This window comes from Dissoconium aciculare (genome assembly GCF_010015565.1).
Source record: "Dissoconium aciculare CBS 342.82 unplaced genomic scaffold K489scaffold_4, whole genome shotgun sequence".
In the NCBI taxonomy this organism is placed as follows: Eukaryota; Fungi; Ascomycota; class Dothideomycetes; order Mycosphaerellales; family Dissoconiaceae; genus Dissoconium; species Dissoconium aciculare.
Window position 1 is genome coordinate 1,538,857 of NW_022984954.1, and position 23,848 is coordinate 1,562,704.

Sequence of the window (23,848 nt, forward strand, 5' to 3'; positions counted from 1 at the left end):
AGAAGCGAGATATAAACTGTAGAGGTGCTCCGAAGAGCCGAGCGAGATAACAGACCGACTTCACAGCAAAGACGTTGAGACACGGAAGAATGATATAACAAGCGAAGTGAAAAGCGCGCACGTACTGGACACCTGCATGCATGTGCGGACGGTGGAGCAAGACTGGAGGCGTGCGTGCATGCAGCGGAATTTGATGGGAAACCCACTGGAACGCCCGACTTTCCAGCTTCGTTCGTCATGCAAGCCGCACGCTTCCTGAAAGTCGTCCGTCCGGGGAGAAATTTGATGGAAACTGCCCAAATTCTGCACAATGACGTGACTTGAGCAGCGCACCGGTCGGGGCAAAGTTCCCCCCTCATCAGTAGCACATGCGCCCGGTCCGCGGCCAGCGAGCGTTGGAAAATCCGGGGGAGACAGGCAGAAACGCTGTTGGCCACAACCTCACGCGACACGGACAACAGCGACATTCGCACATGCAAACAATACATCTTCACTAAGATGACTAACCTGCGATATCTTCATCCCGATGAGTAATCTGAAGCATGTTCACTCCGATGGGTAGCCTAATGTAGGCTCGCTGCGATGGGTAACGTGATATATGTTCACTCTGATGAATAATCCGATACATTTCGACGTCGTGCTTTAGAAAGACGAGCATCATGTGCGGATAAGGGCAAGAACAAGAGGATTTCGATGAAGAATAAGGGCAAGGGCAAGGGCAAAAACATAACGGCGGGACACAAGGGCAATGACAAGAAACAACACCATCAAGGACCTCAAGATCACGAATTACATGAGCAAGGACGAGGACAAGACAAGGCTGGAACGAAGAGTGTAATGAATGTATTGAATGAATGTGTCTATATACTAGAGCGAATGAGTGTGCTCGTCTTGGCTTCCAGTCCGCCTCACCATGATGAGCGCGTCCGTACTAGACTCCCACACCAACGTTGAGGTGCGAGCACTGAGTGAGAGTGATTTTTTAACGAGGTTGTCTCCTCGAGCCGCCGCCAGGTGTGAGGGTAAAAAGTCTTGAGAGAAGCAAGAACCTCTGATTTCGAGGCTGAGCGGGCACCGGCAGCGGCTTGTGGAAGAGGCCAGACCACCAGCCATGCCACCGCGACACTGGGCGCATGCACCCGAGAAGTGATCCGGCAGACACCGACTCAAACGTTACCGCGAGTACAAGGCATCCGCCAGGAAAGACAAAACGGGCAGGCCCCTGAAGTGCGCAGTGGCCGGCAGGGTGGTCGGCGAGGTGATCGATTTTTTGGTGATTGTTTTGTGGTTTTGAATTTTTTTTGTGGTTTTCTTTTTTTGTGGTAGTGGGATCAAGCGAGTGTGGTGCGTCCGAGCCTGTGAGAATTGTCAGCCTTTGTGAGATGTGAGATGTGAGGAAGACAAACTTAGAAAAGTGGTCTCGGAGTGCCATGCACCCAGATGCGACGGTCGTCGACATCTCTCTTGAAAACGCGGCCGTCTCGCGGCGTCGCGTAAAAAAAGACCTCTTTGAGGTCTTTGTTCAGTCTGACGGAGTCAGACACCACCCAATCCCGTGGATCGGCGTCGATCTCGCTCCACGGGCGATCGCGGGCGAATTGCCTGGCGTATCGCCGGCCGATATCGCCTTCGGGGGAATCCCCCGAAGTGTCCTTCCGCTTTCGCGGGGACAACCAACCGCGGACCTTGACGGCCACGCGGGAGGTGCGAACAGTGCGCCACAGACCGCAGTCGCACATGTTGTATCTGCCCTCATTGTGTGAGATGTGAATTGTGAATTCGGAATGCGAAGGTGAGATGTGCGAAGGTGAGATGTGCGAAGGTGAGATGTGCGAAGGTGAGATGTGCGAAGGTGAGATGTGCGAAGGTGAGATGTGCGATGCGAAGGTGAGGTGTGAAGGTGAGGTGTGAAGGTGAGGTGTGAAGACATACTGTTTGTGGTTTTTAATTGTGTGTGAAAAAGGAATTGCTTTGTGATATGAGATATCAAAGCGTGGAATGTGATTTTGTTTTGGGGATGCGAGAAGAGAAACCGATCTTGTGCGGAGGGAGACTTATATATGCTTTGTGAAGAAAATATTCGAATATAATTGTGTTGAGATCAATGTTCAGTTATTTCCTGGTACGTTGGGAGTAGTGCTGTGGTGAGCCTCACATCGTAGCGAATGTTCACGAAAGGAAGCTGGAGTCGAGTCGAGAAGCACCGTAACCGTGACAAGCAGTGAGCTAGTCCTCCTCCTCATGACCATGAGAGATTGATTATCTTGATTCCTCACCGCGAGAGTATGGTACTGTGAGGAAGCGGTTAGCCTGCTCTGCGTTATCAAACAATATACCAAACATTGCGCGGGTTTATGACGATGCGCGAGAAAGATGAGGCTGGGGCTGTGGGTCGAACAAATTATATTCCGAATATAATATGCATTGACCACCAAGAATAAATGGGCCGTAGAGAATTATATTCCGAATATAATCTGCATTGACCACCGGGAATCGATGGGACGGATGCGAGAGCATGATGATGATAGTTCGGGCATATGCGTTCAAACAGTAGGCACGGCGGTGAATGATGCGCGCACAAGCTTTCGCATATGGCTACGGGCGTGGAGTCGAGGGAGTTTTTGAGGATGTCAGATTCTATAGGCTTGTTCATGGTATTGTAACCAGGTGCTATCGGTAGTGAAGGCGGCGGGCAGAGGTCGGGTATCGGTGTGGATATGTGCAGTTGTAGAGGTCAATTATTGCGCGGTTCCCTGGTATTCTGATGTCAGGTTTTGACGGCACACGTAAGAGATAAGACGAGAGTAAGCGCCTCTCAGTCTCGTAGCTTTTGTATGAGTAGCGAATTGGACGCAAGGATCGATCCGCTGTGCTGCCAATGACAAGATCAAGCTCATGTCTCTGAACGTCTTGTGGCCCAGTGCTTGATCGATATGCAGAACTCGCTTGTCCCAAGACTTCCATTCGATTCCAGCTTCATCGTTCTCAACTGTTAAAGTAAGCTATTCTGCACGGATAAATTTGCCGCGCTCGGGCCAGGCTCAACTCGGCTAAATAACAGTGAAGTACAGTACTGGATCACCTCGTTGCATGCGGTTATCGCCAAAGACTGCAATACAATGAGAACAGTGATATTTGTGCTTGGGAAGAAGCTGCGTACACGCGTACTCGTATGATTGATTGTGTTGTGCGACGAGGAGCCACGAGACGATCTGGCAGCGGTCGGCGGTGGCAGCAGCAGGAAGCGCTCATTGATTTTGAGTCGCGTCGCATTCTTCTAGATCTTGAGACATTTCGCGTAGTGACTTGGGAAGATTTGCCCCGTCTCGTAAGCCGCTGCGCTTCATGGACACCGGATGAATCTTGCTATCTTGGAGAGAGATCACGCACTGTCCGTCGCACGTTCGATAGTGCGACCGAGGTAGGAGCAGAGTTGTTCGCAGCATTTCCATGATGTTCTATGATTGGGCCATCAATAAATGATGTGCTGAACATAGCATGTCTGTGATGGCCAGTGAAACCATCTCGCAATGAAAATTCGGATGAACGTGATGTTGGCGACCTGGCGCTGAAGTCATGATTAGAGTTTGTGGTCAAGCGCGCACATGGCCTGCATCCCTGCAGAACAATTGCGCCATCGCCCCGTTTTGCATTTTCCCCGTTTGGTGTTTCGGCTTTGGCTCCGCATCTCAACGGCCGCGACGATCAGACTTGTTGTACTGTAAATTCAATTGCAAGGTCTCCGAGACCGATTCTGCAAGGGCGGCAGACTGATTGACCGATCTCGTGTTACTCTTGGCTACCTATGAAATGACATATCCTTTTGGTCATCATCACATCCGTCGAATGCATTCCTGGCATTTCCGATTCACAGTTTACCAGCGCCTTGGCTGGCAACCCCGGCCTGACCATCAAACATATCCCTGTTGCATATGGATGTACAATTTCAGCAATGAGCTCACACGTGTTTCCAAGACTAGTCCAATAACATCCAGTTCAGTCTCCTTAATGTATGAAATCTGCTTTTTCTTGTAAATCCGATCATCTACCACCCTAGGCAATGTTTTGAGCGATGTTGCACAAAGCCATAGGGTTTGGGTAAGACAACCCTAGCGGCACTCATCAGCCCGAGAAAACAAAGACACAACCCGGTACAAGAGTGGACTCCACTGAGGAAGCTATGTTGTTTCGAATAGTCGTACGCAATGCCGGGCGTGTATCGATGTCCGATGTCGGTGCTGTCCGTAGATCGGCCAGCACAGTGGAACCATAGCTCGGCCTCGAGACTCCATTACGAGAGTGACGGCCCATCCTACAGTCGTCGATACTCTACCATATTCACTCCTTCGGCGCCTTGGATTCAACGAGATCACTGCAGCCTGGACGAAGTGACTAAAGGTTCTCAACGGGTGCGAACGCCCACCCCAACACTACTTGTATTGAAAAGCTCGACTAGCCCACTTCCAACACATTCCGCCAACACCCAGTCGAATTCCAGCCCATGAAACTCTCTCCAGTGCTTTGTTTTACCAGATAGAACGCCGAAGAACTCGCCTCGTGCACGCTTCGCAACGCTCACCGCATCTGCAGGCGTGTTACCATCCCACTTCTCCTTGAGATGACTGCGCAAAGCCTCCTTGTGTCGAGGCGAAAGTTGTCGCAGGAGATGGAGGAGGTGCGCGCGAGCGGTCACCAATAGATTCAAGTATGCGCCGGTCGATGGAAGGGCAAGCGTCATCTCCTGTTGAGTTGAGGGAGGAAGCCGGCGACGATCGCTCGTGGCCAATGTGCTTCCACCTCCGCCGTTGTCGTGTACCGCGCCAAATCCACCTACTGCCGCCAAGGTTCCGGTAGCAGCGGAATGCCCAGCGCTTGCGACTTTGTGTAGCGATGATCCCGTCGGCTGCGTAAAGAGAGCTCCCAGACTTGAGGTGAGCGCAGCGGGATTGGTGAGAAAACCGGCAACCACCAGGCTGCGCACTTCCTTTGGTGACAGAGTGGCTATGGGCACAGTGGAAGAAGTCGGATTTGCATCCATCAAGAAAAAATACTTATTCTTTGTCTCATCTTCGATGCTACTTTCTTCGCGTAACCTTTGCTTCCAATCCTCCACCAAAGCCACGCCTTCGCCAACAGCAGCACCCCCTTTGCCACGTCCCGGTATCACAATCTTACGAATGACACCTCTGGCTGTGAGCAAGGCTAGCTCGCGCTCTGTGCGCGTTGTGGAGGAACTGAGAGCATGGAGATGTGCGACGCTTACGATGGGTGGCAAAGCGCGACGAAATTGGAGCAGTTCGGCGATGCGCGTGCTGCTCATGCCGGCGGCACGATCTGGCACATCCTCAAAGGTGTGATTTCGTACATGACAGATGAGGCCTGCCACGTCTTGTGGTATATTGCCTTTTGCAAGACATGAAATTAAGCCGACATCGTCGAGACGTGGCGCAGACTCGCCCTTGGCAGCAGCACGGACGATGGGTTTGGTGCGCCGTGCTGAGGCAAATGGATTTGTTGCGCTGCCTTGGCGGCGCAGTGGATTCGTAGTCTTGGGCATGCATCAACGACTTCCCTGAGTAGACAAGGGAAAGATATTGTAGTCTCGCTGAATGGTTATCGAATAGTGTTGTTCAAGTCTTGACTACACAAGTCGTGTCGCCACACAACGGGCGACCTGGTTGCGCCCGGCAGTCGTCAGGGTCTAGACTCAAACCGCCAGCGTTTGGCCCTGTGGAAGGACCCCAACAAGCCCTGGAGGGCAGATTTCTGGAGACCTTCCAAGGTTGGAAGAAACATCCAGGGCTTGGAGGCATCTCCTGTGAGCCTGGGAAGTGCAATATTCGAAACGTCTAATTTGTACCCACGCGGTAGCTGCCGAAATGCACTCATAACATGGGCACTATGAAACCGACACAAGTTTAGACAGAACTTTTGATTTGAAAACAACGCCTGCCCTCTACCTGCCACCGAAGCCAACGCCATAATGCTCGACATAACCCCGGAAGCTTTACATGATTGAGCATCCGACACCGTACATTGCTCGCTCAACATCACCCTTCACAAGATACCAATCGGCTCGGCGCTGCGCAAACTCGTACACCTCTTCGGTCGGAAATATGCCGTGGTAGCGCTGTGAGTCTGCAATGATCGTCGCCAACTCTTTTGCTTGCACTGCTGTTGGAGTGCTTTTTGTCGATAGAAGACTTCCACGCTTACCCTTGGCATTACTGCCGAAGTATGCGGATGGAGGATCGATACGTACCAAATATATTTGTGACATTTCACGTAACGCTTGGTAGTAAGGCTGGAGCGGTTTCTGCCTCAGGGTCGCTATGAATGAGCTGTAGTGATTGATATCGCAGATGAGCTTGATCGCGCCGTCACCACTGATGCGTTGTCGCTTGAAATGTTTGCATAAAACTCCAAATAGACGCAGACCAACCTCTTGTGTAAACACATCCAGCATATTCTTATCAGTGCTTCCCACGAGCATCGCGGTATGTCCACTCACCACGTCAACGACTTGCTTGGCCGCCGGCGTGGGCCCAATCTCAACAATGCCGCTAGAGGAGGCCATCGATGTATTTTTGCTGCCATCCTTAGTGCTTTGTGGATTGAAGTCGGTAGGCAATTGAACAGTCGCGCAGATGTATTCCACTTCGTCCATGAGAACATCTATTCCCTTGTTCAGTCCAGCAGCAACTCTCTCGTCCAGCATCTGTTCAAACTTCTTCTTCTCCTTGACTGCTGGATTAAGGAAATCATCTCGATCCGTAAGCTTTGTGGCGATGAGCTCTTGGGCGAAGAACACATCAACCATCTGCTGGATTAGATCGCCGAGATTGACCAGTTCAAGGAACGTTACCAGGGGCTCTACACCGCCATGGGCGGTAGCAGAGAGCTCGCCAGCATGGCTCTGCTCTCGAAACCGACGGACCTCGCGTGGATTGTACTCTCCAAGATGTCCGACTGCTCTGTCGAAGCCATGTTTGACGTGTCGGGTACCCAGGATATCCAACAATTTGACAAAGATGGCCTCACATTGTGCCTTCGCGGCATCGCCTTGTGTGCTACCAAGTTGCACCATGACAGCGGCGCGTTCGATCGATGCCTTGGCGAGGTGTGTCAAGCTCAGGGCAACGTCAATGCTGAATAGTGACTTGATGCCTTCGAGGCGGGAGTTCATGATCGCTGCTTTGGCTGCAAGCTCAGTAGTGGGTCTTTCCTGCTGCGGTGTTTCCGATCGTGGAGGCGTTGTACCTGAACCAATGACTGGAGGTGTCCGCGGCCTTGCACCAAGGTACGAAGTGTCGACTGTATCCATGTTCGCGGACGAACGTGCAATCACACTTACCGGCCTAGCACTGGCAAAGGGTGATGAGATTGGCAACGCGTTAACCGGCATCATGACAACCTTCTTGAACGAAGACAAGAAGTCACGCTTGGCCGCTTGTCGATTGATATTTGACATGAAAAATGACTCTGTCGAGGCCTCCTGATCGGAAAGTTGTTTCTCCCAATGACTCACGTCAGCTTCGGACTTTGTCTGAAATACCTCAAGCTCTTCTCGAAGGTACAGGTCTAGATGCCTCGCAAAGCATTGTACAATGACTTCCTTGGATCGCGATGCAAAGTCGGGAGGCGAAGCGTGCGTGGCAGTTAGTGACGCGACCAAGCGTAATGCCTGACTGAAAGTCCCTGCCACAGACTTCACGTAGCTCTCTAGACCTCGGTCGTGGGCTACGTCAAATAGGGTGGAGAGGTATTCGGAGATGACATCCCGGCAAAGTCGGGAAAGAAATTGTGTGAATACATCGGTAGAAGGTGGGAAAACGGCGTCGATGATGGATGCTTGTTTCACCAATAATGCTGCAAGCTTCTCAAAATAAGACTGGGCAGGATTAAGATCAACATGGCCAGGCGCGACATCCTCAAGACAATCAAGAGGATTGCCCAGCGACATCGTACGGGCAATTATGGGATGGAGGGATATGAAACTCTCAACGCCTGCGCCACCTCCGTTAAGGCTGACCAGCACGTGAGCATATCTATGCATGCGACCTTCAATATCTCCCGCCGCATACCCTCGTTCGAACTCTTGTAGCACGGCATTTTCGAAGATGTGCATAAGCTCTTCAAGCTTTTGTTCGCGTTCTGACGCAGCAAGCGTCGGGTCGCACTGAGCGAACCGTTTGAGGCTTGAGAGAATTTGAGCTTGCTGCTCGGGATCGTGATACCTCTGGAATACGAGAGCATCGGAATGATTTGTCGCCGTGCTAAGATCGTTATACAAAGGACCTAGTACGGCATAGATCTTACCGAATTCCTGCCGTGCTTGCCCGCGGATGGAGCGTACGTGGTCAAGGATATGTAGTGCAGTCGCAGGATCCAATCTTTGCTCCAAAGCTGCTGTCGATGAAATCGGTACGTCATCAAATCCATCAGCAGGTCCGGAACGGCGCTGCTGAGAACCATCGAGGGATTGTCGCAACCTTGCTTCTTCTGCGGCAGCATCAAAGAGAGTTGCACTACCGATCCCTCTCTTGTCACTGTTCGCGGAGCCATTGGATGGTGTTCCTGAGAGACCGGTAGCGGCCCTCTTAGGCTCATCTGCGTTCTTCAACCTTGATGCATCGGCCCTTCGTTTCATAGCCTCCTCAAATCTTTGGCGAGCTTCAGCCTCGTTCCATACGCGCATCGCCTTAAGCTTATGTATCCATCTTGTGTCGTCATACACCATCTCCTGGAGCAAATGTGATACCTGTGCGCATATTACGAGATCCGGCGGACTGAGGAAGTCCAGAACCAATGCAATTAGCTCCGCAGGCAAAGCTGATTTGGTAGCTGTGACGAGCTGTGCCGTACGCAGAGATGAGAGGACGGCGCCATTGCGATTTGGACCACCTCCAGTAAGTTGAACCCTCTTCAGGTGCTCGAGATTCCGCGAGTGTCGCTGGCTGTGACGTGAGGTGCCCGCGCGGTCCACCATGATAACGCGCAATCCATTCGAAATGTGGTGTACAACTCCAATGATCCCATTGAGTAATGAGACGAGGATTGATCGACAGTGTTAAGAGCGCGTGGCGGCATTCCGGACACCTGTCGTCGGTCGCTCCAATATGTGTATTTGGCACAACACGCGTTTCCCAATGACAGTCGTCCCACATGCACTCTGAGCCCTCTCCCGGTGGTGAGGGACGAATTCAAGGCCGGGCCACGCACGTGATGGTCGTCATGGCTGAGCAGCCCAGGAAATATTTCCACGCCTCAGGCTGTACGAATTATCAAGTCGAGTGGGGGAACTCCTGATGCTCGAGTTGCTGTGATGAGACCCTACCCAGGTACCCCCCTACCTGGGTAGGTAGGTTGCTAGTAGACTGTTGTCGCGCCGTTCTCAATAAAATATTAGGATGCCCCGTACAATCTTACCATCACCTGTGTCTGAGGCTTCAATGTGCTTGTTCAGCATTCTCCGACGCATCTGCCCATACACTCTCATAGATGACATTATCACCCTAGTATTGGGCACTGTTAGGGCGTATCGCTGACCTTCGAAGTTTTCAATGCTTGTTGATAAAGGAGAATTTTGTTGTTAAATCGCCCTCCATGCATTGTCCAGGTATCTCTGGTGGGTAATCACTTTTGTGCACTCTCACCAGGTTGTCGCGCGACGTCATCGACCACACTTTGAAAGTGTAGGAAGTCTGGATGTGTCCACCTGGGCATGTTGATCCCGTGAATAAGCACGATCGGCACCAAGATCCGATACTCGATTCAGCGCATATCTCTGGAATTCGAAAGACGCATCCACGAATAATCCTCGCACGAGTATGTGTGAGGTAATTGACTGCAAACGCCAGCATTTCCATCTCAAGTCATGGCTGAAGACTAGGGTCGGGTTACCACGAAAGACGGGCATCATCGTGCAGGTTTACTGGGCGCTCGTCTCTCGTCACTGTCCACCTTGGCCAACCTACTACATGTAAATATTAGGTAGGTACCTAGGTATTAGTTTAAACCTGCCCAGTGGATTGCTGTTCGGGAACCTTCCTATCTACACACTCTCTCACACCTTGGGCTTGTGATAAAATAGTGACAAGCGGGACCCGCTCGTCCACGTCTGCGCGCCAGCGATTGTCAAGCCTGGTGATCATATCGATCAGCAGACGTTATTTACACTGGCCTGTTCCTCGCCCAGAGATCGCGAAATTGTCGGCCCAGCGCCAACACAAGATACAACGATTCAGCGTTCGTTCTACCTGACAGTACTGATCATTTATCCACTGCGTCTTCCTCGTTCTATACCAACGCCTACACATTTGACCCGCTTTGGGTTTCAACTGCGCAAGATCTGCTCACAATGTGCTTTGTCACCGTCAAGGATCTAGAGGTGGACCCGCCAGCACGCAGAGTCAAGGAGGTTCGCAGAGTAATCAGAGACTATCCATCGCTGCCTCCACCGCCACGTATTTCAGAGACCATGTCTCGCACAACGATCATCGAACAGCGACGACCACCCTCACCATCCCGTACAGAAGTACGTGCGCCTTCAGTAAGAGCGCCACCCTCCGTCGCAGCCACACGAGCATCACAACGCTACGTCCAAGTCGAAGTTGAAGCAGAATCAGACCGCGTAAGTGTCTCAAGCAGCGATGAGGTCCTTTCCCAGACCACCCGAAGGAGTGAAGGAGCGAGCTCTCGCGCGACTCATCAATCCTTGCATACGCGAGTCTCCTCGCACCCACGAGCTCCATCTGTGCCCGCACCGCCGAGTGTACGTCCTCGGAGTGAGTACTCAGTGCATGAGAGAGAACGTGAAATCACACGAGAGTATCCTCCAAGACCCGAGTACGAGACCTATCGATACGTAGATGCACCACAAAGTCGAGTCAGTCGAGAGCATCGCAGAAGCGTTGCTGGTGACCCCAGAATGAGCGACGAGAGCTACCGTCAGCTTCAGGTGTCCATCAAGAACAGTCGATGAAACTCTTGAACATTCGACGATGATTCACGATCTGACGGCAGATGTTGCATACTGTCGTGGTGGAGACCATTGGAGATGAACGAGCTTCGAACACTGTTGTGGAAGTGACCATGTTCATGGAAGGAAATGTAATTATTTTAATTGGAAAAATCTGAATGAATGCCTTCCAAACCGGGCTTGTTCTCTGTGGTCCAAAGGTTTCGCCGTGGCACGCACGCACGTGACGTTGTAACCTGTTTGATGTATGTCATCCCAACCCTAAAGCTCACATAGAATACATAGGCGATGACAGCGCGGAGGTGGTGATGATATTAAGATCCAAGTTTTGGGAGTTCGACGAATAGTGAGAATATTGCAATGAAAGGAACCTACACCCTCGCGCTCTAGAAAAAATTCCCAGGTCAACTGATGCTTTGCTCACCGCTTTCTACTCGTGAGATCCCAAGATGGCACCGATCAGAGTGTTCCTGCGGGATTCTCCTCAAAGAGCGATTGCACTGGCGACTGAGAGCCATGTCCTGATCTTCAGGCACAGCAATTCGACGCAGACAGCGCAAAGATCGACGCTTTCAATTGATGAGGGAGCAGCGCCGAAATGTGTTGTTGAGTTCTCACCCTGGGAGGGTCAAGATATGCATGGCTATCGAGCTTTATCTTCCGTGTCTCCTAGTGGCCGCTCCGCTCAAGGCACCCTAGGCTTGGTCACCATCGAAAATGATGTCTTCCTGTGTGTTGTGAACGGTTCTTCCAGGGTGGCCACTGTACGGTCTGGAGAGACGATCCAACGAATTCAGTCGGTCGAGTTTCATTGTCTCAACAGGTCGGATTACGACCATCTTCTCCACGATCAAGTCAATCCCTTCCCAACCGACCACCTCGATGCTGACGGATATGATCAAAATGGACATCGGGAACACATACAAGAGCATCCTTGCCTTGCCCTGAAGAAACTTTTGAGTGGAGGTAGCTTCTACTATAGCACGGACTTTGATTTGACTAAGCGTCTACAAGACCGGCCGTCTGGCAGCAGCGCCACCGTCGCTATAGATAGTCTTGACGCTGGCTTCTTATGGAACTCATACATGATTCAGCCCTTGGTCGACTTCCGGTCTAGGCTTTCTCCAAAGGAGCGAAATGTGTTAGACGAATCGCGGATCTTGACCTCTGCAATACGAGGGTTTGCAGCCACAGTCACAATACCAGCTGCTTCTTCGCCTGCAAGGATGCGATCGGCCGGAATGCCCTCGAATATGACGCTGATCTCTCGATTATCATGTCGAAGAGCCGGCACACGTTTCAACGCAAGAGGTATTGACGACGACGGAAATGTGGCAAACTTCGTCGAGACTGAAACTATCTTTTGTACCGATAATTTATGCTTCTCGTACGTGCAGTGTCGAGGGAGCATTCCCATTTTCTGGGAACAGACGTCTGGACTTCCTGGTCAACAGAAGATCACTATCACGCGATCCGTGGAGGCCACGCAACCTGCTTTCGACAAGCACTTTGAGACTCTGAGCGAAGTCTATGGCGACATCTTTGTCGTCAACTTGCTGAGCGAGGAGAAACCAAATGAAGTACAGCTGACTCGTCAATACATGCACCACATTGGGCATAGCTCGCTCAACCATCAACAGTCGTCTGCGGATACCAGCGATTACGGGCACAAGCATCTAGACCATCTCAATTATGACTTCCACGCAGAAACACGAGCAGGTGGATATGAAGCTGCGAGCGGTATCAGACGATATATCGAGAGGGCTGCACTGGCATTTGATTTCCTGCTTACCGAATCAACTAAGGAGACAGTTCATACAGATGGCGTACAGCATTCTTTGTACGGACAGAACGATGTGTTGAAGCAGTCCGGCATATTCCGGACGAATTGTCTCGATTGTTTGGATCGTACGAACTTGGTGCAGACCATAATCTCGCAGATTGCCTTCGAGATCTTCCTGAATCAACAAGGCGAGAGTCGTCCTGCTTCTGATTTTTGGGCCCGCCATGGCATGCTTTGGGCAGACTGCGGCGATGCTTTGTCCAAGATCTATGCCGGCACTGGCGCTTTAAAGTCCTCTTTTACTCGCTCTGGGAAAATGTCTATCGCTGGTGCATTGGCAGACTTGCGGAAATCGACTCAACGACTGTACATCAACAACTTCGAAGACAAGGGAAGGCAGACGACGATGGATATGCTTCTTGGACGTCAAATGGGCCAAACACCTGTGCATCTCTTTGACCCGATCAATGACTGGGTCGGCGCGGAACTCAGCAAGCGCTCCGCTGACTACACCAGTATGGAGAATATCAATATCTGGACGGGCACCTTCAACCTCAACGGCAAGACCGGTGGTTACGAAGATCTGTCTAGCTGGTTGTGTCCCGATGTCGAGAAAACTCGGCGCGTCCCCGAGATCGTGGCAGTCGCGTTCCAAGAAATCGTAGTGTTGGACGTGCAACAGATCATGTCGACAGACCCATCGCGTCGGCAACAATGGGAGAAGGTTGTCAAACAGACCCTCAATGCGAATGCTCAGAAATACGCCGGTGAGGACTATGTAATGTTAAGAGGTGGTCAATTGGTAGGCGCATCCCTTTCTGTGTTCGTGCGGGCCAGTGCATTGCCATATATCAAAAATGTCGAAGGTGCGGTCAAAAAGACAGGTATGAGTGGTATGGCAGGGAATAAAGGTGCCGTCGCGATCAGAATGGACTACGCTGACACCTCCATCTGCCTCGTTACGGCTCACTTGGCTGCTGGATTTGGCAACTACGATGAACGAAATCAAGACTATCGTACCATTTCCAGCGGCCTTCGCTTTCAGAGAAATCGATCTATAGAAGATCACAACACCATCATTTGGTTTGGAGACTTCAATTACCGCATTGGGATGGACAACGAGAGGACAAGACAGCTGATCAAGAAGCGTGACCTGGGCACACTTTACGAAAATGATCAGCTCAACCTTCAAATGGTACACGGAAAGTGCTTTCCTCACTATTCGGAACAGGTGCCTACATTCTTGCCAACATACAAATACAATGTTGGTACAGATGAGTATGATACGTCAGAGAAAAACCGTATCCCGGCCTGGTGCGATCGCATCTTGACTCGTGCCAATAATCTCAAGCAACTCCACTATGACACTGCCCCGTTGAGGTTCTCCGATCATCGACCGGTCTGGGGCCTATTCGAGTGTACCGTCTCTGTCATCGCACAGGCAAAGAAAGACCAGATACGAAGTCAACTTTACGCAAAGCGCCGAGCAGCTGTTGGCTCACATCCAACAGGCGATGAGGTCGACAGTGATGATGAGTCGCTCTTGGGCTACGAGGCGATTGAACCGGGCTTACCGCCTGCGAGCTCAGACAAGCGGAAATGGTGGCTTGAAAACGGGATGCCTGCGAGATCCACAGTGCAACCCCCCTCTGGCCACGGACTGAATCCCACAAGACCAGCGAACCCTTTTCGTACGGTGACCGGTGAACCCGACTGGATCAAGGTCGACTCACCAGCAAATATCACAAAGTCTACATTGGTTGACATCCTCGGCTCAGAGCAGGACGACAGGGCATCGTTGGACACATCACGTGGAATCCCAACGCGCAAAGCAGTACCGCCATCCGCACGCTTGGGTGACGAGCAGTCTCCGCCGCCGAAGCCGTCACGAACTCAGACTCAATCTCGTGGCTCTTTCGAGCCATACTCGGACGATCCAACGCGAGTGCAGCTGAAGCAGACACTTCGAAAGCCGGCTCCACCTAAACCAAATAAACCGACACTCCTTCGATCTGAAAGTCAACAATCTGCAGCTCCCCCGTCACCGAGGAACGTGCCGGCTCCTCCAGAACCACGGAGGTCGCAGGCGACCACGCGTGGTGTTAACTCCAACACGACGTCGGAGCCGGAGCCACCCTCGCTGCCGAAGCGGCCGCCGACCGGCCTGATGGATGATGATCACCATGAAAGCGATACAGGCATGAGTAGTTGGAAGCCATTGATGCCTTCATGATGAAGTTCTTTACCAATTCTTAGAATGCACATTTTCGAACTATCGAATATTTTACAACCTTGCCAACCTCCCGCTTACGCCAGTCCTGTGATTTGTTGTACATGCCTGAATTTTCATCGCAGTGAGCAAACAGTTCCGTTCCATCCCTAGCCTATTTTTGGGTGATGAGGGTAGCATGTGGCGCCGATCGGCGTCAATGCACTAAATATGTGCTCAGTCGTAACGAAAGTATTTCGTCGCAATGTGTCTGTAAGCTGTTGTCCAAAGGTCAGGTGTCGGTTGCCTCGCCTTGTTGACGCTCGAACGCAATATATTGCACAGCCAGCGCTCATTTCCCTTCGCCATTTTCATTGATCCCTGCAGCCATCGTAGGACGCGTCGTGGATCATGAATATATGACACCACGCGACCTGCCAAACGCGGCTCAAAGCATCACCTGTCTCGAAGCGTGCTTTTTGCCCTTCATCCTGCTTTTCAGCTGCGCTCTGTAGGAACCTGTCGATGACTGTCCTTCACACCTTCCCTGTGTCCGTGAAAGCGTAGTGATTTAGTGGCTCAAGGTATTTCTACCCTTAAGCCTTCGCCGCTCCAAGATCTTCCTGCCATGTCGATCCCTCATCCGTGCAAGAAATCCAAGTTTCCTTTTGCGTTTCCGATGTGATGGATTGAAGGTGTCACGCTTCGCACCTCGTACCAGTGTTAACGAAGCGCCTGGTGCAGGCAATGTTGATGATTCGATCGTTGGGAAGGAAAGTGTGCTTTCCAGGCTTGTACGGGCGCCTGCTATTTGTGGTCGAGTGGGTAGTCGTGAAAACGCAGAAAATGCTCTGCTGCGCATATCAGCAACGCTATTCTGGTTGATTACCAAATAAGACCGTACCTTGATTGGGTGCGAGGTGCATCGCGTAACAGCGACTGACCCATCGCCCTAAGAGTCGTGCAGACGCAACGGACGCCGAGCATGATTTCGAAACAATGTCTTCGAAGCAGGAGTATCACTTTGATGAAAATGGTCGTTTGATGTTCTCTGATGTCGTCGGGGGACGGAGATGTCGTGCGGTATGAGTTGCATTAAGTCAAGCGTCAAGGCTCGGTCCGTGACACTGCTGACTGAGGCCGAAATTTTGACGTAGCAACCTAGGAAATATTTCTCGATTCCGACGATCGAGAATTCAGATGCGGCTGGAGTTCTTCATAGTTGCCAACACCCTTGGCTAATATCTCCTATACGCAGCTGCAATCATGCCACCACGAAGGGGTCGAGGGCCGCTCACATTCCCACCACTGGTATCACATTCAGACAAGACAAAATATTTATCACCTTCCGAAGCGCAGCCGCTTGTCGCAAAGTACGTCGCAAGGTCTCTCAAGCATGCATACTGCCACCCAGACTCTCTTCTGGAACCGGACGGCGTGCAATATGGTCCCAAAAGTGGTCGGTCGGGCGGATTGGTCATGCACTATCTCAAAAGAGTCGAGGCTGGATTACGAGGCGAGCATCTGCCAGTAGAAAGCCTCGAAGAGCTCAAAGCACGATTTGGCGATGATATCGTCACTGGCTCAGTACCACAGAGCGATGATAGGCGACTCGACGAAACAATCCGAAAAAAGGACGCAGCGGGCAATCTCAAGCGCAAGCGCGGCACCGGCGAGGTCCTAGCTTGGGCTGAGAACAGCTCACATCCGGGCGTACCGCCTAGCTCTTCAGCTGAAGATTTTGGCGATTTACAACCGAAGGAGCAATGGGAGCAGGAGCAGGAGGAATGGATTGGCGAAGTCGGTGACCGCGAGGGAGCACCAATGTCGGACCCGAACGGCAAGGTACCACACGTCGTGCAGCATGACCACAATGGCAATGTGAAGGTTCCGCAAGGCCAAAGGTCAGATGCGAGTAGGGCGGCGAGAAATGCGGCGAAGAAGCTGAAGAAGAAAGAAGAGAAACGGCATCGTGAAGAGGCGCGACGCGCAGCAGGTGATTCAGGAGACAGGGCAGCGAAGAAGTCTCGAGGAGACAACCAACAGGCAAGTCCGGAGGACATCAGTGCGCCAATTGCCATCGCACAAGACGAGCGAATGGCTGATGTCACGATTGTGGGAAAAGAAGCCGACAAGGACGCGTTGAAAAAGGAGAAGAAATTGCAGAAATTGGAAAAGCGCGGCAAGAAGAAGCAGAGCAAGGGTGTCGTCAATAAGGAAGATGGTGATGATTGAACGACTGGGCCATTCCACTCGTTAGAGATGGTTAGACACGACGGAAAATAATTCGTCAAAGCTGGAACACAGGGGAGACGACATCTTGAGAACACCTGCATCGCAAGGTCCAGCATGCTCTTGCGAGCCAAAACCACACCGATCAGAACAGGAGCATCGCATATCAAGTCTGGGATTGGCAACATCGGGAACACATTCTACTCTCATATGTGCCTGCTACAGTACATCTTGTATGCCTCGATTCTAGAGGTCTTTCTTCGGCGCGTCCGAGTCCTCTTTAGAGGAAGGCTTTGCGACCGATACCTTCTTCTCGCTCGTCCAGCCAACGGCCTTCAAGCGCTCGGTCAGGATTGGATGTGAGTAATGGTACGAGGAGTACATCCAGTCAGCATCCATGGAGGACAAATTCTGGATCTGGAGCTTGATGAGCGATTGCGCGAGCTCTGCTGCGTAGCCCAATTTGAGGGAGAAGGCATCTATGAAGCTTAGTGTCAGTGTCCAGCTTCTCGCTACTATATCAGTATTCGGTGGAAAATCGGACTCACCGGCTTCAAACTCGAACTTGCGAGTGAGGATGTTCATGAGGAGCTTTACAAGCGAATCCGTTGGCGAGAGGACTTCATTAAACAGTATGAAACCAATGATGATGGGTCTTTGCTTCATGAATCCGAACGCTTCGTACAGTGAGTTGTTGTTAATGAAGACGCTGAAAAGGGCGAAGACATAGAATAGGTGGAAGGATGAGATTCCGAGCAACTTGGAAGTATGACCCATTTTCCAGTGACCAAGTTCGTGTGCGAGGATGGCTTCTACCTCCTTGGTTTCAGACTTCTCAATCAGGGTATCGTAGATGACAATCTTTTTGGGCAAGAAAGGCAGACCAGTGAAGTACGCATTGCTGTGGGCGGAACGCTTACTGCCGTCGATGACCTGTAATTCAGCGAGCGGGAATTGCAGACGCTGCGCAAGAGCCTCAACCTTCTCCTTCAATTCGCCGGGTTCGAGTGGAGTGAGCTTGTTGAAGATCGGCACAATCAGATTGGGGTAAATAGTAATGGCGCCGAGTTGCACAGCTAGGGTGAACATCCAGATATAGAGAAAGAACTGATCTCCAGTATTTTGGATGATCTTAAGGAATGCGGCGCCAATCGGAATACCAAAAGCCAAGCTGAGGGCTTGCGACTTGAGAAGATCGCTAACCCATAGACCGACAGTCTGCTTGTTGAAGCCGTAGTGTTGCTCGAGGACGAAGTTGTAGTAGTAGCTGAATGGCAGGCCCATGATTGTTTCGATGAAGGAGTAGCCAAATGCAAATACCAGACTCTGCGTAATTTCACCTTGGAAGCGTGCAGGGGCGTACTTGGTCATCGCTAGACCAGCAATGGCCCACAGGCGAGGATAGACATCGTAGCGAATGACGAATAGATTTTTGACCTGCGACCACAGGCCACTCACGAATCCGAACTTGGCCTTTGCTCTGCCGTATTTCTGACTCTTATCGAAAGTTTCCTGATCTATCTCATTCTTGAGTTGCTGTGGAACGGTCTTGCGCTGGAGGACTTGGTACTGGCGGTACGAAAGGTATGATTCGAGGGCGTATTCACCAAGCGCAAAGGTGATGATGAGTGTCTTCCAAGGAATGTTGCGGTCATCGAGGCCGGCCGCGAGACGACGAAGGAAGTCCATCTCGAAAAGAAGGGAATTGTTCGACGGGTCGATCAGACAGTTGGTTGATGATGAAAACGGAGAAGCTGATCGACGGCAGTCACAAGAGCTCACGCGAGACCACGTTGCAGGCGTCGCGCTGAAATTCTGCGCGGTCTTCGCGTCTGATGACGTATGACCTGTGTAACAGCTCACGAGGTAACATCATGCATCATCCAAAACGAGATACCGCCACATAGCGGCGTGGCTAACATAGTTGACGAAACATCCGCGAGAGAGCTTATTTGAGGCATCCTGGCGTCCGGGTACTTTGATGCATGATCAGTTTCCAGATTGCCAAGGTATATTGTCTCAATGGGTACTATCGGCATCGGGAGCTCGCTGCCAACACAAGATAATTTTAGTGCTTAGTGACAAGAATTTCTCCATTCATCATGCCCAGAATGCCATCTTCAGCTGCAATCCAATCATCCCAAGCTCTCATCATACCGTCAAGTTCCTGCACAGTAGCCAATTCGGCTTCAAGGACTGTCTTCCGCATACTGCCTTCCTTTAGCCGGTCACGGAATTGGGAACCACATGCAAAGCGCTCCTCGGCAGTACTGTAGCAAAATGTACCCATGCTGGCTTGGATATGTTCACGCTGGACGCCAGCTTGCATTGCAATGCTTACCAATCGCGCCCCCATATCGATCGAGCCGCCGCCTGCTTCCATGCTCGCCATCATGAGCCGGTGAGCTGCGATCAAGCCTGGCGTCTCAGGATGGTAGTTGAACATTCGCATGTCAACCTCACGAATTGCAACAACCCCTCCCACACGACAGACGCGAATCAGAGATTGTACTGCCTTAAGCGGTTCGTCCAAATGAGTGAGGACCAGTAGAACGAGTGAGCTCAGATCTTCGGTACTAGATACACGACAGCTCCTCTCTTACCTGCTGTACATGGACGATATCAAAACTTTTATCAGGATATGGCAGATCATAGATCGATGCTACTTCGCACTTCACATTGGTCGCGCCCTGTTCCTGAGCGTAGGCTGCCGCTCGTTTGACAATGTCTTCGGAGAGGTCTGTAGCGATCACTTCGCCCTCGGGAAGATACCTTGCGAGCGAGACCGAGATCGATCCAGGTCCTGCTCCACAGTCCAGTAATTTCAAGCGGGGTTGACTCTTTACCATGGTTTTTAGTGTGGACAAGAGATATGCAGAGCTGTTCTCTGCAGTCCGCATGGTGTGTAATTTGATATGGTGCTGCTGATGGCCTGGAACATACTTATGCTCGGTTCTCTTTGTAGAATTTGCCATGTTCAATCCTCGGAGCAAGTAGCTTTCCAAGAGAGTTCGGGTCAAGTGAAGGGGTTATATTGAGTTAGGAGAGGGGGAATCTGTGACACTGTGCTCAATTGTGTTCGTAGTGCTGTATTTCAACTATGCTCCTCGAAGTCATGGCAAGCCGTGCTGAGAAAGCCGTGCTGACGTATGTATGTGCAGTATTCGTACCTCGATGAGCACATAGCTGCACTATGTGGGCGTGCGACACTGCCGTGTGACACTGCCCTGTGAATCAAACTTCCAGAACTGCTACAACATTTCAGGACTGTCTTGTTGACGCATTATTGGTAAGTACTTGCAACTAATTTTTACCTTTGCACCGCTGATCCTACCAATGTTGACGAGGCTAATCTTGCTTCGGTTAACGCGGCCGAACAGCACTCATTTCCATAGCCTTCAGCTTCATTGCTCCCTGCGTGATTAAACACAACTAATTTGACGCAGAAAGACAATGCAGCAGACGATTGACTGAGCACAATGATAGAATCTGTGGAAAATATGAAAAAGATTTTGGTGTTGAAACAGGCTCTTGTTACACAATGGGAAGCACGCTAAGAAATAACAGCTGTACACATGACAGTGATCACTTTCCTGTTTTCGCCTCTGGTGTATCATTGGAATCTGTCTATCGTCGGAAAACTCCACCGGGCTGCTTTGGAATCGGGCCAGTGGGTGGGGTGTAAGAGATCTTGCGGGTCTTGATCGTAGACCACTTGTATCTGCAAAATATATGTCAGCTTTCGGTCATGCGGTCGGGATGGTTGTCGCTGTTTCTGATCAATTTCGTACCTCTTAACCCAGACAGACACCGCAAACAACGCAGTGCCGACGGCCATGACCTTCCATCCCATTCGCTTACGGTCGTCCATCTCGGGCTCAGCCGCCCAGTTGAGGAACTCAACAACATCCTTGGCCATCTGGGAAGTGGTCGCAGGTGTACCGTCGTCATACTCAACGAGACCATCGTAAAGAACACGAGCCATGGCAATACCAGTACCAGGGAAGTAAGGGTTGAAGTTCAAGCCAGACTGGACAACGGCGCCCGCCGGGGGCTCGTCGGGGTAGCCAGTGAGAAGGGAGAAGATGTAGTTGCAGCCGCCGTGTCGGGCCTTGACGATCAGACTGAGATCCGGGGGGAGAGCACCATTGTTGGCAGCACGAGCAGCCTCGTCGTTTTTGTATGGCGATGGGACATAGTCCGAAAGCTTTCCGGGTCGCTTCTCAATCTCACCCTCATCATTGGGCTCGGTGTCGTACTCGTTCTCCTCGGCAAGAGCCTTGGCCTCGTCGACGGTCATCATGTTACCGACCAGTGTTCGGTAAGGGACACGGCTGAGAGAGTGGCAAGACGCGCAGACCTCACGGTAGACCTGGAAACCACGTCGCAGGGCACCGTGATCGAAAGTCTTGGTGTACTTCTCGTGCTCCCAAGGGTAGGCCGTGGCGTGAAGACTGTATCCCTGCCATTAGTGATATGTTCTCATCTCCTGTGATCTTTGTACAACGCCCAACATTTCCAATTGAACATTCCACCAATCTTACTTACCCTTCTTCAGCGGGAGCTGCAGCGTGCGCGACGCGTCCGAATTGGTGGTAGTACCAGGCTACTGAGCCCACGGCGAGGACTGCGGATGAGGAGAGCAAAGCTGTGTTTTTCCATGATGCTGGATCCGACTGCGAGGAGGCATTGCGCTACAGATCGAATATCATCAGTGTCCTGTTTTTGATGCCAATTGTCTCTCCACCGCTCGAGTTGATACCCAGTGGCTTTGAAATGCCGTGGCAACCTTTTCCGGTGGCTGAGATCGATGGATGACCATACCTTCGCAGTCTGGTTGGCTGGGCCTTTGACGGCGTTGAAAGCGCGCGAAGCGCGAAGAGCTGACCGACTCAACATGTTGAAGAGGACGACAGCGCTGGCTCAGCACTTGAGACAGTCGACGGCGTGTCGTAGAGCAAGATTGTGGCGGGGTGGTATTGCCGGTCTTCGAGATGAAGCGAAAGGAAAGTCGACATTCGTCTCGCCCGAGAAGGAAGCTCCCGTGCAGGTTACATTTCCCTTGGCGTGCATGTTACATTTGCCGGCCCCTGATTGGTCGATCTGTCTACCGAACGGCGAAATCTGTGCCTCGGGCGGGTCCAGCCGCGTGCTTTCACGGCTCCAGGGCTGCTATGGCAAAAGCACCTCGAAACATTCCCGGGTTGGGCCATGTTCTATCGAGCAAGTAATTCAAACAGTTGTAGTCGCCAACTACGGCATGGGAATGCTTAGAATCGAAACACATTCGTTTAATTTATGTTCGGATCAGTAACCCCCTGAATCAAGCTTCAACGCCCCCGTGAGACTGTACGTGGTCACGGTGATGTACGAAAGAAGTGAAGGTCGCTGCACAGGCCGCTATTTTTTTTATCGGTCACCAAAGCAACAAATTCGTCTGATGCTGTAATGAGTCAAGCACTCCGCTCGAGACATGAGAGATTCTTTCTCGTATACATACATTTCGATCTGTCAGCTGATATTATGGTTATGGTCCTGTCAACGGACTTATAGCCTTCTACTTGTAGCAGCACCGCAAGTGAGATGGTTGGGTAGGCTTGCTCCTGCGATGCGCAGATCTCAGGTCTCGCAGGAGCCAGCAGACACCGCGATCAATATACGAAGATACCTAGATAGTGAGGCATTCGCCATTTAAATGAGGCCAGTCTACCGCGCATCGCCAGTGCTCTTGACTCTATGCTTTTTACCCTCCTTCTCTAGAACGATGAAGGCGCCTGCCATGGCAATGGCGACGCTTGCGCCGGCAGCCATTGTAATGCCAGGGACATTGGGCCGAAAGAAACCCTCCTGAAGCTGCTTCAGAGTGCTAAAATACCGCTGTGTGCCATGCCCGATGCACAGGGTTCCGCTCCCGACGAGAACCCCTGCGGCGAGAGTGGTTCTACTGTCTTGAATTTGAAGTAGCGAGGGCGCGATAGCAGCGAGGACTTCGACTTTCTCCAATGCGACGCCAAGAGCGATGAAACCCAAGCCTGTGCGAGTCCAAGCCAGAAAAGTGCGTTCCGATGCGAGAAGATCACGGGCCAAAGATCCAGTGTTTTTCAAAGGCGCTGCCTGGAAGTACCAGAGAATATTCTTGAAGATGCCCATTTTGTCAAGCAGACATCAACATCCAAGAAGACCCTTTGAATGTATCTCGGCGCAAGGATTTTATCCACGAATCAACATTCTGTTCGTTGATAGATCGTGAGGAAATTGCCCAGTAGATGGTTGTGCATTGAGAGATTCGATGCCTGCAGGTGCCCAGGTTGTCGAGCGTGACATGTAACACATCAAGCTTATCCCGAGCTTCTTCTGCCAACCTTGATATGGTGATAATGTCTGTGAGGGCTGCATCGCCTAGGAGACCACCTCAATTGGTTCCAAATTCTTTCGGATCGGACCGCCACCAGTCGACATCGTTGGACAGTTGGAGTCCAGGACAATGGCACATGCGTGCTCTGGACTCCAGGGCTGCAAGCTGGAGGGGATGATTATCAACGTGACAACACATTCTGGATAAGGGTCTCGTGCTCGTGGGGATATCGAGACTCGATACCGAAACCACAGTCACCATCTCTTCTCTTCCTTTGGCCCGTCTCTT

General features: G+C 51.4%; 10 protein-coding genes across 10 annotated transcripts; 3 read left to right on the plus strand and 7 right to left on the minus strand.

Moving 5' to 3' along the window:
• Positions 1-4,021: 4,021 nt before the first annotated feature.
• On the minus strand, positions 4,022-5,626 carry K489DRAFT_378981 (uncharacterized protein). Its single transcript, XM_033604533.1, has one exon. The coding sequence runs from the start codon at positions 5,555-5,557 to the stop codon at positions 4,403-4,405; it is 1,155 nt and encodes a 384-aa protein (XP_033461586.1). The 5' UTR covers positions 5,558-5,626; the 3' UTR covers positions 4,022-4,402.
• Positions 5,627-5,892: 266 nt separating this feature from the next.
• On the minus strand, positions 5,893-9,229 carry K489DRAFT_378982 (uncharacterized protein). Its single transcript, XM_033604534.1, has one exon. The coding sequence runs from the start codon at positions 8,987-8,989 to the stop codon at positions 6,008-6,010; it is 2,982 nt and encodes a 993-aa protein (XP_033461587.1). The 5' UTR covers positions 8,990-9,229; the 3' UTR covers positions 5,893-6,007.
• Positions 9,230-10,038: 809 nt separating this feature from the next.
• Positions 10,039-11,160, plus strand: K489DRAFT_378983 (uncharacterized protein). Its single transcript, XM_033604535.1, has one exon. The coding sequence runs from the start codon at positions 10,361-10,363 to the stop codon at positions 10,982-10,984; it is 624 nt and encodes a 207-aa protein (XP_033461588.1). The 5' UTR covers positions 10,039-10,360; the 3' UTR covers positions 10,985-11,160.
• Positions 11,161-11,430: 270 nt separating this feature from the next.
• Positions 11,431-14,997, plus strand: K489DRAFT_354668 (uncharacterized protein; the record flags this gene model as incomplete). The annotated part of the gene is made up of 1 exon (XM_033602504.1): positions 11,431-14,997. The coding sequence occupies one exon, from the start codon at positions 11,431-11,433 to the stop codon at positions 14,995-14,997; it is 3,567 nt and encodes a 1,188-aa protein (XP_033461589.1).
• Positions 14,998-15,436: 439 nt separating this feature from the next.
• Positions 15,437-16,050, minus strand: K489DRAFT_184907 (uncharacterized protein). Its single transcript, XM_033599485.1, has 2 exons — positions 15,878-16,050; positions 15,437-15,824 (listed from the first exon to the last, which is right to left on the minus strand). Exons 1-2 carry the CDS (start codon positions 15,958-15,960, stop codon positions 15,545-15,547), a joined length of 363 nt encoding a protein of 120 aa, XP_033461590.1. The 5' UTR covers positions 15,961-16,050; the 3' UTR covers positions 15,437-15,544.
• Positions 16,051-16,181: 131 nt separating this feature from the next.
• Positions 16,182-17,685, plus strand: K489DRAFT_378985 (uncharacterized protein). The gene has a single exon (XM_033604536.1). The coding sequence runs from the start codon at positions 16,240-16,242 to the stop codon at positions 17,206-17,208; it is 969 nt and encodes a 322-aa protein (XP_033461591.1). The 5' UTR covers positions 16,182-16,239; the 3' UTR covers positions 17,209-17,685.
• Positions 17,452-18,894, minus strand: K489DRAFT_316932 (uncharacterized protein; the record flags this gene model as incomplete). The annotated part of the gene is made up of 2 exons (XM_033601201.1): positions 17,452-17,684; positions 17,754-18,894. The coding sequence occupies 2 exons, from the start codon at positions 18,892-18,894 to the stop codon at positions 17,452-17,454; spliced, it is 1,374 nt and encodes a 457-aa protein (XP_033461592.1).
• A 303-nt stretch (positions 18,895-19,197) lies between these two features.
• Positions 19,198-20,277, minus strand: K489DRAFT_378986 (S-adenosyl-L-methionine-dependent methyltransferase). The gene is made up of 2 exons (XM_033604537.1): positions 19,809-20,277; positions 19,198-19,750 (listed from the first exon to the last, which is right to left on the minus strand). Exons 1-2 carry the CDS (start codon positions 20,178-20,180, stop codon positions 19,274-19,276), a joined length of 849 nt encoding a protein of 282 aa, XP_033461593.1. The 5' UTR covers positions 20,181-20,277; the 3' UTR covers positions 19,198-19,273.
• Positions 20,278-20,771: 494 nt separating this feature from the next.
• On the minus strand, positions 20,772-22,150 carry K489DRAFT_378989 (uncharacterized protein). Its single transcript, XM_033604538.1, has 4 exons — positions 22,030-22,150; positions 21,754-21,899; positions 20,997-21,659; positions 20,772-20,926 (listed from the first exon to the last, which is right to left on the minus strand). The coding sequence occupies exons 1-4, from the start codon at positions 22,102-22,104 to the stop codon at positions 20,833-20,835; spliced, it is 978 nt and encodes a 325-aa protein (XP_033461594.1). The 5' UTR covers positions 22,105-22,150; the 3' UTR covers positions 20,772-20,832.
• Positions 22,151-22,911: 761 nt separating this feature from the next.
• Positions 22,912-23,379, minus strand: K489DRAFT_430495 (uncharacterized protein; the record flags this gene model as incomplete). The annotated part of the gene is made up of 1 exon (XM_033608415.1): positions 22,912-23,379. Exon 1 carries the CDS (start codon positions 23,353-23,355, stop codon positions 22,912-22,914), a length of 444 nt encoding a protein of 147 aa, XP_033461595.1. The 5' UTR covers positions 23,356-23,379.
• Between the last annotated feature and the right edge of the window lie 469 nt (positions 23,380-23,848).